This window comes from Heterodontus francisci, chromosome X, assembly GCF_036365525.1.
Source record: "Heterodontus francisci isolate sHetFra1 chromosome X, sHetFra1.hap1, whole genome shotgun sequence".
NCBI classification, from domain to species: Eukaryota; Metazoa; Chordata; class Chondrichthyes; order Heterodontiformes; family Heterodontidae; genus Heterodontus; species Heterodontus francisci.
In genome coordinates this window covers 19,555,191-19,577,668 of record NC_090421.1, presented here as the reverse complement: position 1 = coordinate 19,577,668, position 22,478 = coordinate 19,555,191, and the positions used below count along the sequence as shown (strand labels likewise).

At 45.5% G+C, this 22,478-nt stretch overlaps 2 protein-coding genes across 4 annotated transcripts in view; one reads left to right on the top strand and one right to left on the bottom strand.

Moving 5' to 3' along the window:
• LOC137358581 (nck-associated protein 1-like) overlaps positions 1-2,200 on the bottom strand; it is a 266,820-nt gene extending 264,620 nt beyond the window's left edge. Inside the window, exon 1 of the mRNA XM_068024578.1 lies at positions 1,985-2,200. Within this exon, the coding sequence (XP_067880679.1) occupies positions 1,985-2,077 (93 nt within the window). The 5' untranslated portion in view covers positions 2,078-2,200. The remainder of the gene's footprint in view (positions 1-1,984) is intronic.
• Positions 1-22,478, top strand: part of LOC137358582 (gametocyte-specific factor 1-like) — a 43,093-nt gene that overhangs the window by 8,172 nt on the left and 12,443 nt on the right. The window contains exons 1-4 of one of the 3 annotated variants that reach the window (XM_068024581.1): positions 8,213-8,327; positions 9,463-9,570; positions 10,405-10,543; positions 19,013-19,096. In XM_068024581.1, the coding sequence (XP_067880682.1) occupies positions 9,478-9,570; positions 10,405-10,543; positions 19,013-19,096 (316 nt within the window). In that variant the 5' untranslated portion in view covers positions 8,213-8,327; positions 9,463-9,477. Of the gene's footprint in view, positions 1-8,212; positions 8,388-9,462; positions 9,571-10,404; positions 10,544-19,012; positions 19,097-22,478 lie in introns of those variants that run through there. The other 2 variants (XM_068024580.1, XM_068024579.1) reach the window with 2 other exon arrangements.

The following is a 22,478-nucleotide window of genomic DNA, read 5'->3' as shown; positions in this document are numbered from 1 at the left end:
TGTAAGTACTGGATGCCAGATAAGCTGTCTGATAATTTAGCAACAGTGGAGGAGTCAAGTGAAGTGATGGTGAGGTAGAGCTGGGTGTCGTCAGCATACATGTGAAAATTAACACTGTGCTTTGGAATGATGTCACCGAGGGGCATCATGTAGATGAGAAATAGGAGGGGCCAAGGATAGATCCTTGGGGGGCACCAGAGATAACGGTGCGGGAGCAGGAAGAGAAGCCATTGCAGGTGATTCTCTGGATATGATTAGATAGAAAAGAATGGAACCAGGTGAGAGCAGTCCCACCCAGCTGGACGACAGTGGAGAGATGTTGGAGGAGGATGATGTGGTCAACTGTGTCAAAGGCTGCAGACAGATCGAGAAGGACAAGGAGGGAAAGTTTACCTTTGTCACAGTCACATAGGATGTTGTTTGTGACTCTGATAAAAGCCGTTTCGGTTTTGTGACAGGGGTGGAAACCCGATTGAAGGGATTCAGACATGGAGTTCTGGGAAAGATGGGAATGGATTTGGGAGGTGACAACATGTTCAAGGTCTTTGGAGAGGAAAGGGAGGTTGGAGATGGAACAATAGTTTACAAGGACTGAGGGGTCAAGGATTGTTTTTTTGAGGAGAGGGGTGATGACTGCAGATTTAAAGGCAAGAGGGACAACACTTGAGGAGAAAGAACCATTTACAATATTGGCTAGCATGAGGATGAGGAGGGAAAGTTGGGTGGTCAGCATTTAATGGAAATAGAGTCAAGGGAGCAGGAGGTTGGTCTCATGGACAAGTTATAAAACACTGGCTTGGCCTCAACTGGAGTATTGTGTCCAATTCTGGGCACCGCACTTTAGGAAGGATGTGAAGGCATTGGAGACAGAAAAGAAAAGATTTACAAGAATGGTTCCAGGGAGGAGGGACTTCAATTATGTGGATAGATTGGAAAAGCTGGGTCTGTTCTCCTTGGAGAAGGGAAGCTTGAGAGGAGATTTGATAGAGGTGTTCAAAATCATGAGAGGTCTAGACAGAGTAGATAGAGAGAAACTGTTCCCATTGGCGGAAGGGTCGAGAACCAGAGGACACGGATTTAAGGTTCATGACAAAAGAACGAGAGGCAACACGAGGAAAAACTTTTTTACGCGTCCAGTGGTGAGGATCTGGAATGTACTGCCTCAGAGTGTGGTGGAGGCAGATTCAATCATGGCTTTCAAAAGGGAATTGGATAATTATCTGAAGAGAAAATCTGCAGGGCTACGGGGAAAAGGCAGGGGAGTGGGACTAGCTGAGTTGCACTTGCAGAGAGCCGGCAAGGACACAATGGGCTGAATGGCCTCCTTCTGTGCTGTAACCATTCTATGATTCAATTGTATGATTCTATGAGCTCAGAGAGGGCATGAGGGAAGATAAGAGAGAAACTTAGAGGCTAGGGCAGGGGGGAGCCTTCGAGGAAGTTTGCCCAGGTGGGCCTGTGGAAGGGAGGGATGTGGCAGAGCCAGCTGATCAGATGGTCTCAGTCTTAGTGACAAGGAAGTCCATGAGCTCCTCGCACTTACTGTTGGAGGTGAGGGTGGAGGGGACTAGGGAGAAGGGCTTAAGAAGAAGGTTTTCAGTAGAAAAAAGAAGCCGGGTTTATCTTCGCATTCTGGGATAATCCTGGAATAGTAACCTCTTAATATTCAATACTCAAGGAATACAGCCTGGTCTATGGAACCTGTACTCATAATTTCATCCCTTAACCCTGGTGAATCCATGCTGCACTCCCTTCAAGGCTAATACATCCTTCCTGATGTGCCATAAAACACAATTTCCACATTACTGTGCAATATTTGGCAGTCTTTTACTGAAGATGCTGAATTTAAACATTCTCACTTTATCCACACAGTACCATTTCAAAGGGTGTGTTGACTGCCTGAGACTTCTGTGCAGTTTGAAATGCTTGGGTTGAAAATAAGGGAACTGAGACTCAAAAATATTTTCTGAGCACACGCACTTACCTTCTTGATATTGTACATTCGAATGAGAACACCTCTCCCTCGATCATTCAGGATGGAAAGCTTCTCAGCAAACTTGGGCTGCAGTTGAGACATACTGCGGCAGACAACTTGGGTTTGCAGGTATCACAGACAGACCTAGAGAAGCGACTGCGTCAGCTGGGAGCCCCTCTACTGAACTTCCAGTATAACAGTCTTCTGACAAAGCTGTGGGACCCACCTCCACGCTGCAGTCATTGGTGGAGCTGATCCCTTAACAAGAAGGCGAGAGGTATTTTCAAACTTCCTATTGGTTCACCAACCTGTCAGCCTGAACCTCGAGCAGCCCTTCGACCACAGCCATGCATCATAAAGCCACTTCCTGCCATCCTCTCCTTCCTCAAACACGTCCGCAATCAGCAGCCATCTTACAGCTCTCACCGACATGTCTCCAGCAGCCAGACAAAGAACTCCATCTTGCCAATTATGTGGAGCTCTGAAACAGAACTATGAAAATACATTGCTCCAAACACTATGATCTGAGACAGCACCAAAATAGAGTCCAGACTACAGGAGTCAACCCAGCCCAGGCTGCGATAACATGGCCTAGAAAAAGGGTGGTGCAGCAGCTGTTTTTCACACACTAGCCATCCTAATAAAGTCCCAATATGGCAGGCAGGAAGCACGTGCACATTTCTATCTGGAACTGTGTGATGCCATCTTGGAAAAGGCAGATGTGCTAATGGAAGGAGTGCACATTGGGAACAGAATAATGTTTGAACATGAGGATCGTTTTTTTTTTATTCATTCATGGGATGTGGGCGTCACTGGCTAAGACAGCATTTATTGCCCATCCCGAATTGCCCTTGAGAAGGTGGTGGTGAGCTGCCTTCTTGAACCACTGCAGTCCCTGTGGGGTAGGTACACCCACAGTGCTGTTAGGAAGGGAGTTCCAGGATTTTGACCCAGCGACAGTGAAGGAACAGTGATATAGTTCCAAGTCAGGATGGTGTGTGACTTGGAGGGGAACTTGCAGGTGGTGATAGAGTCATAGAGAGATACAGCACTGAAACAGGCCCTTCGGCCCACTGAGTATGTGCCGACCATCAACCACCCATTTATACTAATCCTACATTAATCCCATATTCCCTAACACATCCCCACCTTCCCCTACCACCTACCTACACTAGGGGCAATTTACAATGACCAATTTACCTATCAACCTGCAAGTCTTTGGCTGTGGGAGGAAACCGGAGCACCCGGCGGAAACCCACACAGTCACAGGGAGAACTTGCAAACTCCGCACAGGCAGTACCCAGAACTGAACCCGGGTCGCTGGAGCTGTGAGGCTGCGGTGCTTGCCACTGCGCCACTGTGCCATCCAAATGATATTCCCATGCTTCTGCTGCCCTTGTCCTTCGAGGTTGGAGAATTCATGAGTTTGAAAGGTGCTGTTGAAAGAGGCTTGGTGAGTTGTTTCAGTGCATCTTGTAGATGGTACACACTGCTGCCACTGTGCGTCAGTGGTGGAGGGAGTGAATGTTTGTGGATGGGGTGCTGATCAAGTGGACTGCTTTATCCTGGATGGTGTCGAGCTTCTTGAGTGTTGTTGGAGCTGCACCCATCCAGGCAAGTGGAGAGTATTCCATCACACTCCTGACTTGTGCCTTGTAGATGGTGGACAGGCTTTGGGGAGTCAGGAGGTGAGTTAATCGCAACAGGATTCCTAGCCTCTGACCTGCTCTTGTAGCCACGGTATTTATATGGCTACTCCAGTTCAGTTTCTGGTCAATGGTAGCCCCTAGGATGTTGATAGTGGGGGATTCAGCAATGGTAATGCCATTGAATGTCAAGGGGAGATGGTTAGATTCTCTCCTGTTTGAGATGGTCGTTGCCTGGCACTTGTGTGGCACAAATGTTACTTGTCACTTATCAACTCAAGCCTGGATATTGTCCAGGTCTTGCTGCATTTCTACACGGACTGCTTCAGTATCTGAGGAGTTGTGAATGGTGCTGAACATTGTGCAATCATCAGCGAACATCCCCACTTCTGACCTTATGATTGAAGGAAAGTCATTGATGAAGCAGCTGAAGATGATTGGGTCTAGGACACTACCCTGAGGAACTCCTGCAGTGATGTCCTGGAGCTCAGATGATTGACCTCCAACAATCACAACCATCTTCCTTTGCGCTAGGTCTGACTCTAACCAGTGGAGGGTTTTCCCCCTGATTCCCATTGACTCCAGTTATGCTAGGGCTCCTTGATGCCATACTCGGTCAAATGCTGCCTTGATGTCAAGGGCAGTCACTGTCACCTCACCTCTTGAGTTCAGCTCTTTTGTCCATGTTTGAACCAAGGCTGTAATGAGGTCAGGAGCTGAGTGGCCCTGGCGGAACTCAAACTGAGTGTCACTGAGCAGGTTATTGGTGAGCAAGTGCCGCGATGGCACTGTTAACGACCCCTTCCACCACCTTACTGATGATTGAGAGTAGACTGATGGTAATTGGCCGTATTGGATTTGTTCTGCTGGGACAATTTTCCACATTTCCGGGTAGATGCCAGTGTTGTAGCTGTACTGGAACAGCTTGGCTAGGGACGCAACTAGTTCTGGAACACAGGTCTTCAGTACTATTGCCGGAATATTGTCAGGGCCCATAGCCTTTGCAGTATCCGGTGCCTTCAGTCGTTTCTTGATATCACGCAGAGTGAATTGAATTGGCTGAAGACTGGCATCTGTGATGCTGGGGACTTCAGGAGGAGGCTGAGATGGATCATCAACTCGGCACTTCTGGCTGAAGATTGTTGCAAATGCTTCAGCCTTATCTTTCGCACTGATGTTGCTGGGCTCCCCCATCATTGAGGATGGGGATATTTGTGGAGCCACCTCCTCCTGTCAGTTGTTTAATTGTCCACCACCATTCACGGCTGGATGTGGCAGGACTGCCGAGTTTAGATCTGATCCGTTTGTTATGGGATCGCTTAGCTCTGTCTATCGCATGCTGCTTACGCAGTTTGGCATGCAAGTATTCCTGGGTTGTAGCTTCACCAGGTTGACACCTCATTTTGAGGTATGCCCAGTGCTGCTCCTGGCATGCCCTCCTGCACTCTTCATTGAACCAGGGTTGGTCTCCCAGCTTGATGGTAATCGTAGAGTGGGGGATATGTCGGGCCATGAGGTTACAGATTGTGGTTGAATACAATTCTGCTGCTGCTGATGGCCCATAGCATCTCATGGATGCCCAGTTCTGAGTTGCTAAATCTGTTTGAAGTCTATCCCATTTAACACGGTGGTTGTGGCACACAACACGATGGAGGGTATCCTCAATGTGAAGACAGGACTTCGTCCCCACAAGGACCGTGTAGTGGTCAATCCTACCAATACTGTCATGGACAGATGCATCTGCGGCAGGTAGATTGGTGAGGATGAGGTCAAGTATGTTTTCTCCTCTTGTTGGTTCCCTCACCACCTGCCACATACCCAGTCTAGCAGATACGTCCTTTAGGATTCGGCCAGCTCAGTCAGTAGTGGTGCTATCGAGCCACTCTTAGTGATGGACATTTTGTGCCCTTGCCACCCTCAGTGGTTCTTCCAAGTGGTGTTCAACATGGAGAAGCATTAATTCATCAACTGAGGGAGGGTGGTAGGTGGTAATCAGTCGGAGGTTTCCTTGCCCATGTTTGACCTGATGCCATGAGACTTCATGGGGTCCAGAGTCAATGTGGAGGACTCCCAGGGTAACTCCCTTCTGACTGTATACCACTCTGCCGTCACCTCTGGTGGGTCTGTCTTGCCGGTGGGACAGGATATACCAAGGATGGTGAAGTCTCTTTGCTGAGAGTGCTGGAGTTGGCACCGTGAACCTCGGGAGCCAAAGTAAATTACGGCAAGAGCGAGGCCATGTGCTTTGGGAACTGGGCTGACTGATCCTTTGTCCCTTTCATCATCAGGTCAGAACATCTGAAGGTGCTGCGGATATGGTTCGGAGATGCTGGGGCATGCACCAAAACCTGGAAGGAGTGAGTAGTCATGATAAAACAGAAACTGAGCATGTAGGAACAGTGTTCTCTCTCCATTGTGGATAAGAACCTGGTCATCAGGTATGAGGTGCTGACGCTGTTACTGTACATGGCGCAGGTCTGTCCCAAAGCCCACTCCTGCACCGTGGCGGTCACCCGAACCACCTTCCGTTTTATCTGGAGATCGAAAATGGACCATGTCTGCAGGGACACGATGTTCAAATCTCTGGATAAAGGGGGAAAAACCGTACCGAAAGTCGCCCTTATCCTGAAGGCCACCTTCGTGTGTGGCTGCATCAAGCTGTGCGTAGAATCCCAGTACATAAACTCCAAATGTCACTACGTGCTGAGGTTCTATCTGTCCCCGGTGTTAAGGATGGGCCTGGTCACATTGCCGCGGAACGCTCCATCCAGTTGGACTGTGCCATACCACCTATCCTTCATGGAAAAATCTGTGCAGAAAAACACCTTTGACCACCAATCCATCAGGCAGTGGTCTGCATGGAATGTCCTCAAGGCCCTACGGGATAAGGAGAAGGTGGATCCTGTCGGATGGTTCCCCGAGCAGACCGTCAAAGTCATTTGGCGGAATGCCTCATCACCAGAACTTTCAAACAAGCACCAAGGCGTATCTTGGCTGGTGGCTAGAAGGGCCTTCCCGTCAGATCCTTCCTGCACGCCCGGAGTCTCACACCCTCCGCACAATGCCCTTGCGGTGGCTGCGGTGGGGAAGAGACAGTTGCCGACCTCCTTCTGGAATGTGTCTTTGCAAAGCAGGTGTGGAAAGAGATGCAGTGGTTTTTGTCAAGGTTCATTCCAAGCAGCTCTGTAACACAGGAGACTGTGCTCTACAGTGTTCCCAGGGACGCACACAGAGATGAACATCAACTGCTGCTGGAGGACTATCAATTCGGTGAAAGACGCCCTTTGGTCTGCCTGAAACTTGCTGGTCTTCCATTGCAAAGAGTTGTCCACGACTGAATGTTGCAGACTGGCACAGTCCAAGGTCCAGGACTACTTGCTGAGGGATGCACTACAGCTTGGGGCAGCCGCAGCAAAGGCTCAATGGGGAAAGACCACTGTGTAAGGTCCCCCCACCATAGTGAACCGAGGGGCTGGAACCTATGTAAAACCCCTCAGGCTATATGCACCAACAATGTTTTTGCTGTGTCATGCAAATGTACATTACATATAAAATGGAATGGCAAGAGTTGTGAGGCAACTCACGTTCTATGTCGAAGGAATCTGATTTCTGTTGTACTTTCCAAGATGTGAAATTCAAGCTGTTATTGCTGCTCAATACCAAGTGCCAGGTCCTCCTGCTCTATGCCTGGGGTAAATCTGCTCTCCTCTGGCTCCCACTCACCAAGTTTGCTGCAGGCCTGTGTTTATTTATTTATTTTATTTAGAGATACAGCACTGAAACAGGCCCTTCGGCCCACCGAGTCTGTGCTGACCATCAACCACCCATTTATACTAATCCTACATGAATCACATATTCCTACCACATCCCCACCTTCCCCTACCTATACTACGGGCAATTTATAATGGCCAATTTACCTACCAACCTGCAAGTCTTTGGCCGTGGGAGGAAACGGGATCACCCAGTGAAAACCCACGCGGTCATAGTGAAAACTTGCAAACTCCACACAGGCAGTACCCAGAATCGAACCCAGGTTGCTGGAGCTGTGAGGCTGCGATGCTAACCTCTGCGCCACTCTTGACTGCATTGTTGACCTACCACTTTGAGCTGCTTCAGGCCCAGCTGGTGCAGTGCTGGTAATGCAGCTGGTAATGTGAGTTTAATGTGGTCACATGATCCATCGGGGGGCAGGAGCAGGATGAAAGGCCCATTTACAAGAATGCCTGTGAAAATCCTGACATTTCACAGTGCGATCATGTATGAGGCTTAATTTTACTTAATAACTGTGCTTTTCATGATAAATTCACAACAGTTGGCATGTCTGCTAGCTTTTTCTGTTCACCTGTATTAAGCTGTACTGAGCATACTCAGTTCCCAGACTCTGAAAGTGCACCACTTTCACAACCCCCATCCCATTGGGCTGAGTCACATAAATTTGCATCCTCACAGCCAGTTGTGATTGGACAACACTGCCAATAAGGCACTAGAATATGGAAATCCTTGTGCCACAATTTGAGGATAATGAATATCAGGGGAGGGGCTGAGAGGATACAATTCCTGGGCCCTTTGTCTTTTGCATGTGATAGTCAGGGAATACAGTTTGTTATCAGTTTTCGAGGAATAAGTCAGTTGCTGCCTGGTGATTGAGTCAGATTTCAAGGGGAAGAGCAGCAGTTCAGACTACATTTGGCCTTTCTATTCGCCTGGTATGGATTTGGAACGATTAGAACTCCTTTAGGCCTGCATTTTTATCTTTCAAAGTTGAGGTATAGTTTTTTTTAAGGGTTAGATTATATCTGATCCTTAAACCTGTTTAAGGATGTTTGTGTTTTAACAGAGTCCCAGAGCCTGAGAATTCTGAATCTAGCTCAGACTACTGTGGTCTCCATTGCTTCATGTTTTCCACCCCCTTCAGATTCCTGACTGCCTTTTGAAATGCTGCAGTGCTGGGCACTGTCTCTCACTACTGGGAATTCCAGCCTGAGTTCCCAACTGCATAGGGAGTGATCTGAGTGCAGGGAAATGTCTTGTGGGAGGGAGGGAGGGAGGGGTGTGTGGAGGCCTCCAGACTTGCTGAAAGCAGCAAAAAACCAATTTTAATAAAGCTTTAGGTAGAAAAGGTACAAAAACTGTGCTCATGTAAATGCATTCACATTTACAAATCTTAAATATTGTTTCTTTCCTCCCTCCCCACCCTTACACCTCCCCTTCCCCTCCTGTGTCTCCCTTCAGGCAGTTCAGAGAAGGTTCACTGGGTTGATTCCTGCGATGAAGAGGTTGCCTGATGAGGAAAGTTTGGGCCTATACCCATTGGAGTTTAGAAGACCGAGGTGATCTTATTGAAATGTATAAGATGCTGAGGGGGCTTGACAGGGTAGATGTCAAGGGGATGTTTCCCCTCGAGCCACCTAGGGATGAGGAGGCCACAGTTTCAAAATAATGGGTCTCCCTCTTAAGACCAAGATGAGGAGTTGTTAATCTTGGGAATTCTCTTCCCCAGAGAGCAGTGGAGACTGGGTCACTGAATATATTCAAGGCTGAGTTAGATTTCTGTTCTACAAGGGAGTCGAGGGTTATGGGGAGCAGGCAGGAAAGTGAAGTTGAAGCAACAATCAGATCAGCTGTGATCGTATTGAATGGTAGAGCAGGCTCGAAGGGCCGAATGGCCTACTCCTGCTCTTATTTCTTGTGTTCCTTCCCACCCCCTCCTGCTTCATGCATCTCCCCTCCTCGTGCCTCCCCTTTTCCCCTCACCCCCACCTTGCACCTCCCCTCCACTATCCCTGGTGGGCCTGTAGAGTTAAAATGAGGCCTCAGATAATGGTGCTTCTTTCCACTTAGACTGACCTGAGCACAATGGATTGTGACCAACTCTTGGTCTGTCCCTACGACCAGAGCCACAGGATCAGAAGCAGCCGCTTCCCTTACCACCTGGTGAAGTGCCGGAATGTAAGTGCTTTTCACCTGTTTAATTGTAGAATGGGAAAGGGAAATGTTTTTTTTCAAAATACAACATTCCCAGAGAGGAATGAGCATCAAGTTACCTGAGTTTGTTGGGTTTTGTATAGATTTCCCTTCCCCCTTTTCTGACTGGAAAATGAGATGGGGAAGTATGTTAATATCGATGAAGTATTGACAGCTGAAAGATCAAGCGGCCTGTTCCCTCCACTGATCCTGCCTGATCTGAGAGTTTCCATCATTGTTTGTACGAGATTTTCTGCACTTGATTTGCCTGAGGCCCAGATACTTACTGTTGAAGTCTCTGTGACATTAGCTTTACAAAGAGCTGGGTTTGAAGTCGGCAACTAGATAGGGGAGCGGGAAGAGTCTTGTTGGGGTCTGTTTTGAATCCAAGTTTAATAGCCCACACGCAGGCACTCTGTTCGGGGGTGGGGGCATCTTTCAAAATTCTCCAGTTGTCACTGAGGTAGTTTGGCGGGGGGTGGGGGGGGGGGGCGGATGCGGAGGTGCCTCCTGTCCCCTCTCCTGGGGATTTCTTGTGACACTGAGTTGGTAATTGGGGGGGGTGTTGTGTGTGTACCAGGATAGCTAACTACAGGCCCCAGATTGTCTGCAAGGTTAACAATTGCAGAGAGTGGGAATAGATTTTGGCTCCATTTGTAAAAATGTAAAAGACAGCGTTCCCTCGGTACTGTACAGCACTGAAATGTCAGCCTTGATTTTGTGCCCAAGTCCGAGAGTCAAGTTTTTTTTTTTTTCCTTTTTCGTATAAATGTGTGCGCGTATGTGTGCTAATTTCTTTCCACTTTCTTTTCCTTTCAGAATCACCCTGAACTGGCAAATGTTATAAAAGTCTGTCCCTTTAATGCTAGGCACCGAATCCTTAAACCTGAATTCAAACATCACGTTCTCCATTGTGACGATGGCAAGTTGGCAGCAGACAGTAATGAGCAAGGAGCTGGTGAGAATGTGGTGTGCTGGTAATCACCAGGCCTGAGCAGAGCCAATGAGAAGGAAGTCTGCACAGGGGCAAAGTTTGTTCGTGTAGCCCCACTTCTAGTGACGCTTTGCAGACTCGTGTTGATTCCCCAGGGGCAGGCGGTGCTGTGGGCCACTCCTTGCATGACCTGTGTAGCTTTCTTCACTGATTTCAATGAAGAAAGCTGCACAGATAGTGGCCCGTGGGGAACCAATGCAAGTCTGCATAGGGCTATTCGAATAAGTTTCTCCCCGACGTACTTCATTATGTTACCAGTTTGAATATCACAGTCTGCAATAAGTAGTCAATGACTTGGATTTATATGGCACTGTCAATACAGAAAAATGCCCCAAGGTGCTTCACCAAGGTGTAATCCAAAAAAAATTTGTTTTTGTGGATATTGGGAGGAGTGTCCTTATCACATGAGGCTTTGGAGGAGGATAGGGAACTGGAGAGTTTTTTAGGGAGGGAATTCCAGAGCCTTGACAGCTGATAACATGGCCACCAATGGTGGAGCGATTAATATCAGGGATGCTGCAGAGGCCAGAATTAGAGGAGTGCAGAGATCTTGGAGGGTTGTAGGGGCTGGAGGAGATTAGAGAGGTAGGGAGGGGTGAGGCCATGGAGGGATTTGAAAACAAGGATGAGAATTTTAAAATCAAGTAATTGCTTGACAGGGAGTCAGTGTAGGTCAGCGAGCACAGGAGTGAGAGGGGAACAGGACTTGGTGTGAGTTAAGACACGGGCAGCAGAGCTTTGGATGACCTCAAGTTTGTGGAGAGTAGAATGTGGGAGACCAGCCAGGAGTGCATTGGAATTGTCAAATCTCGAGGTAACAGAGGCATGAATGAGGGTTTCAGCAGCAGATGAGCTGAGACAGGGGCGGAGTTAGGTGGTGATATGGAAGTGGAAATAGGTGGTCTTTACAAAGTTACAAAGTTTTTACAACACAGAAACAGGCCATTCAGCCCAACAAGTCCATGCTGGTGTTTATGCTGCACACAAGCATCCTCCAACCATCTTCTTATAACTCCCACAGTGTATCATTCTTTTCCCTTTTCCATCGTGTTTATCTAGCTTTCCCTTAAATGTATCCATGCCCTTCACCTGAACCACTCCATGCAGTCGCTAGTCCCACATTTCATCAATTCTCTGGGTAAAGAAGATTCTTCTGGATTCATTAGTGGATTCATAGCCATATAGTTGTGGGCAAAACCAGAAGTGAAAACATCGTCTCTACATTTACCCTGTCATAGAGTCATTATGGCACAGAAGGAAGCCATTCGGTCCATTGAGTCCATGTCAGCTCTCTGTAGAGCAATCCAGTCAGTCCCATTTCCCCCCCACCCGATCCCCATAGCCCTGTAAGTTTGTTTCCCTCAAGTACCCATATAATTTCCTTTTTGGAATCATTCGTTGTCTCTGCTTCCACCACCCTTATAGGCAGCGCGTTCCAGGTTATTTCCACTCACTGCTTAAATAAATAAATCTTCCACACACCTTCCCTGTATCTCTTGCCCAAAACCTTCAATCTGTGTCCCCTGGTCCTTGTTCCATCAGCTAATGGGAACAGCTTTTCTGCGATAATCTAGTCCACGTCTATCAAATCTCCCTTCAATCTCCTTTGCTCCAAGGAGAACAACCCCAGCTTCTCCAACCTAACCTTGTAGCTAAAATCCTTCATCCCTGGAACCATTCTGGTAAATCTCCTCTGCACCCTTTCAAGGACCCTCACATCCTTCCTAAAGTGTGGTGACCAGAACTGGACACAGTACTCCAGTTTTGGCCTTAACCAGAACTTTATAAAGGTTCAGCATAACTTCCCTGCTTTTGTACTCAATTTATGAAGCCTAAGATCCCATATGTTTTGCTAACCGCTCTCTCAATATGCCCTGCTACCTTCAAAGATCTATGCACATGAATCCTCAGGTCCCTCTGTCCCTGTACATTCTTTAGACCTGTGCCATTAAGTCTATATTGCCTCTTCCTATCCCTTCTGCCAAAATGCATCACCTCACACCTCTCTGTATTAAATTCCATCTGCCACTTGTCTGCCCATTCTGCTAGCCTATCTATGTCCTGTCACAGTCAATTATATTATCTTCATTGCCACATCTCCAAGTTTGGTATCATCAGCAAATTTTGAAATTTTACTTTCTATTCCAATATCCAAGACATTTATATATAAAACAGTGGTCCTAGTACTGACTCCCCTTGGAACACCACTGTCTACCATCCTCCAGTCTGAAAAACAACCTTTTACCATGACTCACTGTTTTCTGTCCTTAAGCTGACTTTTTTTTGGTCCAAGCTGACACTGACCCTCCTCTTCCAAGAGCCTGAATATTTTTTTAACCAGCCTTTCATGTACTTTGTCAAACGTTTTCTTAAAATCCATATAGACCACATCTATTGCATTTTCTTCAACCTTCTGTTACTTCAGCAAAAAATGAAATTAATCAAGCGCGATCAGCCTTTTACAAATCCATGTTGGTTCTCCATAATTAAATCAAACCCCTCAATGTGCCTGTTGATTGTTTTTTTTCCCCCCTGATTGTTTGTTTCTAAAACCTTACTGCTGATAAACTGACCAGCCTGTAGTTGCTAGGACTGTCCTTACACCCTTTCTTGAATAAGGGTGTCACATTTGTCACTCTCCAATCCTCTAACACCTCTTTCTTTCTTTCCCCCCACCATATTTAGGGAAGATCGGAAGATTATAGCAAGCCCTTCCAGTATCTCCACTCCCACTTTCTTTCACAACCTGGGATGCAAGCCATCCGGACCAGGCGACTTATCCACTCGAAGCATAGCCAGCCTTTCCAGTGCATCCTGCCTATCAATGTTTTCACCCCATCTGTTGCCTTTATCATCTCCACTTCTACCGATCTTTTGTCAGCATTGTCTTCCTTAGTAAGCAGTGATACAAAGTACTTATTAAATATTCCAACCTTGCACCAAGCCTCGAAGCATATGTCACCCTCTTTTTCCTGTATAGGCCACACCCTGCCTCTTAACTACCCGCTTGCTATTTACATGCCAGTAGAAGATGTTGGGGCTCCCTTTTATGTTGCCTGCCATTCTGTTCGCATATTTTCTCTTTGCCAGTCTTATTTTTTCTTTTCATTTCCCCTCTCAACTTATTGTTTTTGCTTGAAGAATTCACCTAATATGTATGATACAGCCTTTTTTTTGTTCACGTCTCTATCTCCCTTGTCATCCAGGGAGCCCTGGCTTTGCTTCCCTTACCTTTCACCCTTGTTGGGATGTACCCAGCCAGTACCTGAAGCATCTCCTCCTTAAAGATCGCTGTTACAGTTTTTCCTGGCAGTCTTTGGTTCCATTTTACCCTGGCTATAGATCCCCTCCATCCCCTTGAAGTTAGCCCTCTTCCAATTTAGAAGTTTGACTTTTAGATTTTTCCTTTCTCTTCTCCATTACTAATCTAAACCTTATGATACAATGATCACTGTTACCCAAGTGCACCCCAACAGACACTTGGTCCACTTGGCCCACCTCATTGCCCAGCACCAGATCCAGAAAAGCCTCCATCCTAGTTGGACCAAGAACATACTGGTCAAGAAAGTTCTAATTACAGGGCGGCACAGTGGTGCAGTGGTTAGCACCGCAGCCTCACAGCTCCAGCGACCCGGGTTCAATTCTGGGTACTGCCTGTGTGGAGTTTGCAAGTTCTCCCTGTGTCTGCGTGGGTTTCCTCCGGGTGCTCCGGTTTCCTCCCACATGCCAAAGACTTGCAGGTTGATAGGTTAATTGGCCATTATAAATTGCCCCTAGTATAGGTAGCTGGTAGGGGAATTATAGGGACAGGTGGGGATGTGGTAGGAATATGGGATTAGCGTAGGATTAGTATAAATGGGTGGTTGATGGTCGGCACAGACTCGGTGGGCCAAAGGGCCTGTTTCAGTGCTGTATCTCTAAAACTAAAAACTTACACATTTCAGAAAATCCTCCCCCTCCTTTCCCTTTGCTCAAACACTATCCCAATCCATATTTGGGTAATTAAACTCCCCCACTATCACCACTCTACAGTTCTTGCCCATCTGTGTGTTGCTCACTCTCACCCTCTCCCTGGCACTCTCACCCTTTATCCTTCCTTATCTTTTCTGGATACGCTGTATCCTTGTATATTAAGTGCCCAGTCTTCACCATTTTGAAGCCACGTTTACGTTATTGCCACTACATCATATTCCCACACGGCTTTTTGTGCGTGTAGGTCATCAATTGTATTCATTGCACTTTATGTTTACATATATGCATTCTAAACCTTTCTTTGTATTCCCTCTCATCCCTTTTAGTCTGCTCCTATCTACTATGGTACTACTTCCTTTTCTCATACTATCCAACACTCTCACTCCTTTATGCAGCTTATTCCTCTTTTTTCTTCTACTTCTATATGCTGGTGCCCATCCTACTGCCAATTTAGTTTCGACCCTCCCATTATGTGGCCTCCGAGTGAACCCCCCATCTGGACATTGGTACCAGTCCTGTTGAGCTGCAACCCAGCCCTTTTGAATAGGTGCCTCCTCCCTGTTGCTGTCTTTTCTAATTCCACTTCTCCGCAGGTCACAACACATATTTAAATGTTTACCCAGTTACCGATGTGGTCAGTCATGTACTCTGCTCTTTATCCCAGAAATGAGATACACCAACCAGGTTACTTTCATAAACAACAAAATTACCAGATTACAAAACAAGACATAACCAGTAACGAAGCAAAGCATTAACACACAGAGTGAAATATGTAAGTTCCCTTTTACCTTAGCCCCTCACGCACAGGGTATTTATCTGAAGACAGGTGACTTCCAGTAAATGTTGTTTTCAAACAAGACCTGTGTCCTTTCAATGACCCTAGTAAAAAAACAAAATCCATGGAATCCTTTTCAATTTTCCCAAATAAAACAGTATCCATAATTCTAAAACATGAGTCCTCAAAAAAAAATTTAACAAAAAAATATAGAAGCACCATCATATCTCCCAGAGCTGGTCCCAATGCCCCAAGAATCTGAAGCCCTCCCTCCTGTACCATTTTTCAAGCCACGTATTGATCCTCCCTATCTTCCTATTTCTACTGTCCCAGCACGTGGCACTGAGAGTAATCAAAACCCTTCATAATCATAAAGACCTTTAATGGGTCACCCTCCGTCTTTTCTTTTTCTTGATAAAAGAGCCCCAGTCTGTCTAATATTTCCTAACGTGTATCACTTCAGGTTTTTTTTCTGCACCACCTTCAATGCCTCTATATCCTTTGTCACGCAGAGATCAGAACTGCACACAGTACTCCAAGTGTGATTTAACCAAGGTTTTATACAAGTTTAACAGAACTTCTGTCCTTGAATTCTATCCCTCTAGAAAGGGATCTCAGGCTTTGTCTGTTTGTTGTGGTATTATTAACCTGCATCACTGTTTCTATTTTGTTCTGTTTGTGTGATTTGTGTATCTGTATCACTGGATCCCTTTTCTCCTCTACCCCATTTAGACTCTTATTATCCAAGGATTATATGGCCTCTTTAACCTTCCTAATAAAAATACCACCTCGCACTAGTCCATATTAAAGTTCGTTTTCCAACTACACCCCCATTCTGCAAGTTTATTTTTTTAGTCCCTCTATGTATTAACTACAGCCCCCAATTTGGTGTCGTCTCAAATTTTGAAATTTTCATTCCTGCGTCCAAATTGTTTTTGTAAATGATTAACAGTGGTCCCCGCTCTGATCCTTGTGGAACACCTTCCCACCTTTTGTCAATATGAGTAACTATCTTAGCCACTACTCTGTTTTCTGTTCTGTCGCCAGCTTGCTATCCATTCTGCTACTGGTTCCCTGACTCCACATACTCTGACACTATTCAAGAGTTTACTATGCAGTGTGTTATCCAAAGGCCTTTTGAAAATCCAAATATGTTACATCTACTGCATTACCCATGTGTACTCTTTCTGTTACATCAAAGAATCCAATAAGATTAGTTTAACAACAATTTCCCTTCTGAAATCCATGCTGACTACTCTTTATTATATTTTCACTGTCTAGATGTTTGTCTATTACATTAGTTAATTAAGTGTGTTTGTGATGGAGCAGATATGTGGTCAGAAGCTTAGTTCGGGGTCAAATAGGATAGCAAGATTGTGAGCAGTCACAGAGAGAGAGAGAGAGAAGCAGTGTGACAAATCAGACAGTGGAAGGGTCGAGACAGTTGGTGGTGAGCTAACCTGGGTGTTGTCAGCATTTTTGTGGATCCTGGTGCCGTATTGTCAGATGACGTTGCTGAGGGGCAGCATGTAGATGAGAAACAGGCGACCAAGGGTCCTTGGACAGCAGTAGTGGTGTGGGCGAGGGAAGTGAAGCTATTTAAGGTGATTGTCTGGCTACGACTTAATAGGTAATAGAACCAGGTGAGTGCAGTCTCATCCAGCCTGACGACGGAGGGGAGGCATTGGAGGATGGTGCAGGTGAACTGTGTCAAAGGGCTGCAGAGAGGTTGAGAAGGATCAGCGATGTTTCTTGTCAGCTATGCAGCCGCGTGGCCATGCTGCAATTGGAAAGTTCCCGTGCAGGCCTTGCACAAGTCTGCCCTTTTAACTTGCTACGAGTATGCTGCCACGCAAAGAAATTTAAAGGGCCCGTGCTTTTAAAACAAGCTGGCTGCATACTACAAAAAAAAATGGAAAGGTATATTGGTGAGGGATAGCTTACCACGTTCACAGTCACATAGTATGTCATGTGACTTTGAGGGTTGTTTCCTGTGGCAGGGACAGAAACCTATTTGGTGAGGTTTAAACATGGCGTTGCAGGAAAATTTGGCATGAGTTAAGACGGCAGCAACATATGCAAGGATTGAGAGAAAAGAAAATCGTTTTTGTGTTTCTACAATGCCGTTCATGACATCCCAGTGTTTTACAGACAATGATGTACTTTTGAAGTGTAGACACTGTTCCAATGTATGAAACACAGCAGCCAATTTATGCACAGCAAGCTCCCACAAACATCAATGTGATGATCAGATAATCTGGTTTTATGCTGTGATCGAGGACTAAATATTGGCCAGGACGTCTCGGAGAACTCTCCTGCTCCTTGAAATAGGCTATGGGGTCTTTTACAGCAAGCTGAGAGGGGAGGCGGGACCCCGGTTTGATGTCTCATCCAAAAGACTGCACCTTCAACAATGGAGCACTCCCTCTGTACTGCACTGAAGTGTCAGCCCAGATTTTTGCACTCCAGCCTCTGGAGTGGGTCTTGAACCCACAACCTGCTAACTTGGGTGAGAGTCATGATTGTGAGGAAATGGAGGTTGAAGATGGGCATTGTAGTTTGCAAGGATAGAGGGGTCAAGGGTTGGTTTTTTGAGGAGAGTGATGACGGCTGATTTAAAGGACTGAGGGACAGTACCTGAAGAGAGAGAGTACCAGCTAACATGGGGCCAGGAAGGGAAGTTGCGTGGTCAGCAGTTTAGTGGGGATTGGGACAAGGAAGTATGAGGTGGATCTTGTGGACAAGATGAGCCCGGAGAGAGTATGGAGGCTGATGGGAGAGAAACTAGAGTGAGATCGAGGGTTCTGGGGGCGGGGAGGTTTGGCTTGCTCAGGAATTGGGATGGGAGTTGGAAAAGTAGCAGAGGCATATGAAACAGTGACTCGATCTTAGTGATAAAGAAATCCATGAGCTGCTTGTACTTGGTGGAGGGGAGAAGTATTTCAGGAGATGGAGATGGTTGCTCGTGTCAGTTTATTGTGGGTTTTATTGGACAGAAATTCAACGGTGACATAACTGCAAACTTAAAGGGGAAGTGAAATTATTTGTTCTTTCCATTGCTGTTTTTTTGTTTTGAAGTCCGAAGTTTCGTAGTTTCCCTGTCTCCTTCCTTTCCGAGAGATGTTGCCTATACCTGTGGGAGGCATTCCATTAGTCCTGGTCACTCTGGTGTTGACCGCACCTGGGGATGGGGTTCAGTAATCCTGGTCATTCCCTGGTATTTTGTCCAAGTGGTCACTCAATGTAGGGGTCCAGCTGGTGAGTGCCAGTGGGGTACGTGACTGGATGGGTGCTGGGGACCAGTTACATTCCAACACTGGTCACTCACTCTCTCAGGGCTGGGAATCCTGAGCTGCCCCCAGCTCAGGCACTGAAGAGTGCTATAGCATCTTGTTAATCAGTGGAAATCTGAATCCTGCACAGACTGGGGATGGAGCCTGGCATCTTCCTGCTTTGAAGCTCAGTTCCATAGTGGGAATATATTTATCCAGATATGCATTACTTAAAATTAAAAAAAAAATATACTAAAACATTTTCATTTTCAGATTTTAGATAGCTCATTTGAGAACAGTCCTTCTCTCACCAGAAAACCAATTGCGATTTCATGTGGAAAGAATGGATCAGATTGAACGAAAACTCTTACAGTATCTGACACATCTCAGTTCATTTTTTCTTTCTTTTTCCAGAATCTAAATGTTCATTTGACTCGACAAACTTTGCACAGCAGCCTGGTAGGGAGAGACTACCCTGTGGAGAAAATTGGGATGATGGTATGAACAGTTTGCTGAATATCTCTCTCTATCTGGATGCTGGGACATGTGGGTTCTTGTGATCTTGAACCGAACTGCTTCTCCCTTTGCCACCACAAATACTTGCTGTGGCACTGCGAGCTTTCCTCATGGTATCTTCCTCTGATCAGTTTTCTTTCCTTTTCTTTATCTATCTACCCTCCCTTCTCTCTTTCCTCAAAGGTTTTTAATTTGCTTACGTAAAGTTGCAATGTCAGTTTCCCTGTAGCTTCCACAAGTGACCGTTTTTGGGTGAGCCCAAATGGTGGTGTGGATTATTCAACACCAGCTACATATATTTATATAGTGACTTTATCATAAAACATCCCAAGGTGCTTCTACATGAGTGGGCAACAATGACCACACAGCAGAGTGCAGCGTAGAGTATGAAAGTGGAGAATTTGGTGAGAGTGGGAATTCGGTGTAGAGGGGGAAGGTGGTGCTGCTTTTTCCCCTCCAATACTTGTAGTTATTCATTTAAGCTTGAGGGAGCAAGTATTTGAAATTGTCGTGCTGTGTTTTAGTGCTTCGTGCATGTTAGTGTGTCAAAGGAAAAAATAACCCTGCAACAAACTTAAAACGTAGTAAAACCAATAAAAGGCCACCAAAAAGTTAATTAAAAAGGGGAAAAAATAGAATACGAGAGAAAACTAGCTCAATATTAAAACCCAAGAGCTTTTACAAGGATATAAAAATGAAGAGAGTAGCTAAAGTAAATGTTGGTCCCTTGGAAGCAAAGACGGGAAATTATTATGGGGAGTGAGGAAATGGCAGAGACAGTGAACAAACATTTTGTGTCTGTCTTCACAATAGAAGATGCAAGTTGCATACCAGACATAGAGGGTAACCTAGGGGCTAAAACGAGTGAGGAAATTAAGGTAATATCAGTAGAGAATAAATATTGGAGAAACATAAGGGCCTAAAATGCGACAAATCCCCAGGACCTGATGGCCTACATTCTAGGGTTCTATAAGAGCTAGCCAGCACATGCACTATCTTTGCAGCTATGATTTTCCAAAATTCCCTAGATTCTGGAATGGTTCCAGCAGATTGGAAGTTAGCAAATGTAACACTGCTATTCAAGAAAGAAGGGAGAGGGAAAATTGGGAACTACAGGTCAGTTAGCCTGGTATCCGTCATCAGCAAAGTGCCGGAATCTATTATTAAGGAAGATTTAACAATGCACTGAGAGAATCATTAGTATGTTCAGGCAATGTCAACATGGTTTTACAAAAGGAAAATTGTGTTTTACAAATTTTTCGTGTTTTTTGAGGATGTAATTGGTAGGGTAGGTAAAGGGGAACCAGTAGATGTAGTATACCCGGATTTCCCAAAGGCATTTGATAAGGTGCCACACAAAAGGTTAATAGGCAAGATAAAGGCTCTTGGAGTTGGGGGTAATATATGAGCATGGATGGAAGATTGATCAACAGACAGGAAGCAAAGAGTAGACATAAATGGGTCTTTTCACAGTTGGCAGGCTGTGACTAGTGGAGGCTGCAAGGATCAGTGTTGAGGCCTCAGCTATTTACAATCCATATGAATGACTATGGTGAAGAGACAGAGTAATGTATCTAAGTTTGCTGATAAAGGTAGATGGAAAAATAAGCTGTGAGGAGGACGAGAGAGGATGTAGAGGTATAGACTGGTTGAGAGTGGGCAGCAAGGTGGCAGATTGGGTATGATGTGTGAGGGTATTCACTTTGGTCATAAGAATAGAAGAGTAGAATATTTTTTTTAAAAGGCATGATATTTGTAAACGATGTACAGAGAGACTTGGGTGTACTCGTACAAGGAACAGAAAGTTAACATGCAGGTACAGCAAGCAATCAGGAAGGCAAGTAGCAAGTTGGCCTGTATTACAAGGGGATTGGAGTACAAGAATAAAGAAGTCTTGCTACAATTGTACAAGGTTTTGGTGAGACCACACCTGGAATACTGGTGTGCAATTTTGCTCCATATTTAATGAAGGATATACTTTCATTGGAAGCAGTACAGCTAAGATTCAATAAATTGATCCCTGGGCTGAGAGTTGTCCTATGAGAGGCTGAGTAAATTGGGCCTATACTCTGTGGAATTTAGATGAATGAGTGGTGATCTCATTGAAACACACATGATTCTGAAGGGGTTTGACAGGGTAGAGACTGAGGTTGTTTCCCCTGTCTGGGGAATCTAGAACATGGGGGCACAGTCTCCATGGATAAGGGATCATTTAGGACTGAGAAGCGATATTTCTTCACTCGAGTTGTGCATCTTTGGAATTCTCTATACCCGAGGGTTGTGGATACTCCATTGTTGAATGTTAAGGCGGAGACAAATGTTAGGTGTCTCGGAATCAAGGGATTATAGGAAGTGGGCGGGAAAGTGAAGTTGAAGCCCAAGATCAGCCATGATCATATTGAATGGTGGAGCAGGCTCGATGGGCCGAATGGTCTACTCCTGTTTATGTTCTTCTGAACTTGATTGAATTTTTTGGAGAGGTGACTAAAGTAGTGGACAGGGAAATGTCTATGCATATTATTTAAATAGAATTCCAGAAGGCACTGTATAAAGCCCCTTGTAAAAGACTGTTGGCTAAAGTAGAAGCTCGTGTAGATGGAAATGTAAAATTAGAGATATATTGATCGATTTAAATAAATGGGCAAATCTGTGAAGATGGATTTCAATGTAGGCAAATGTGAGGTCACCCATTTTGGACCTAAAAAGGATGGAATGGGGTACTTTCTAAATGAGAAACTAGAATTAGTGGAGGTCCAGAGAGACTTGTGGGTCCAGGTACACAGATCATTAAAATGTCATGAACAGGTACAGAAAGTAATCAAAAAGGCTAATGGAATGCTGGCCTTTATATCTCGAGGACTAGAATACAAGGGGGTAGAAGTCATGCTTCAGTTACACAAAGCCCTGGTTAGACCACACCTGGAGTTACTGTGAGCAGTTCTGGGCACCACACCTTAGGAAGGATATATTAGCCTTGGAGGCAATGCAGGTAGTTTTACCAGAATGATACCTGCCCTTTAAGGATTACGTTACGCGAAGCAATTACAGAAACTAGGGTTGTACTCCCTGGAGTTTTGAAGGTTAAGTGTTGATTTGATTGAAATTTCCAAGATATTAAGGGAACAGGGTAGATAGAGAGAAACTATTTCTGCTGGCTGGGACTCTTTAGACTATGCCCCCTAGTCCTAAATTAGAGCCAGACCTTTCAGGAGTGAAATTGGGAAACTAGTCCACACAGAAACAGTGGTAGATGTTTGAAACTATCTTCTGCAAATGGCAATTCATAGATCAACTGCAAATTTTAAATCTGAGATTGTTATTCAGAGGTATTAAGGGATATGGACGAAGGTGGGTATATGGAGTT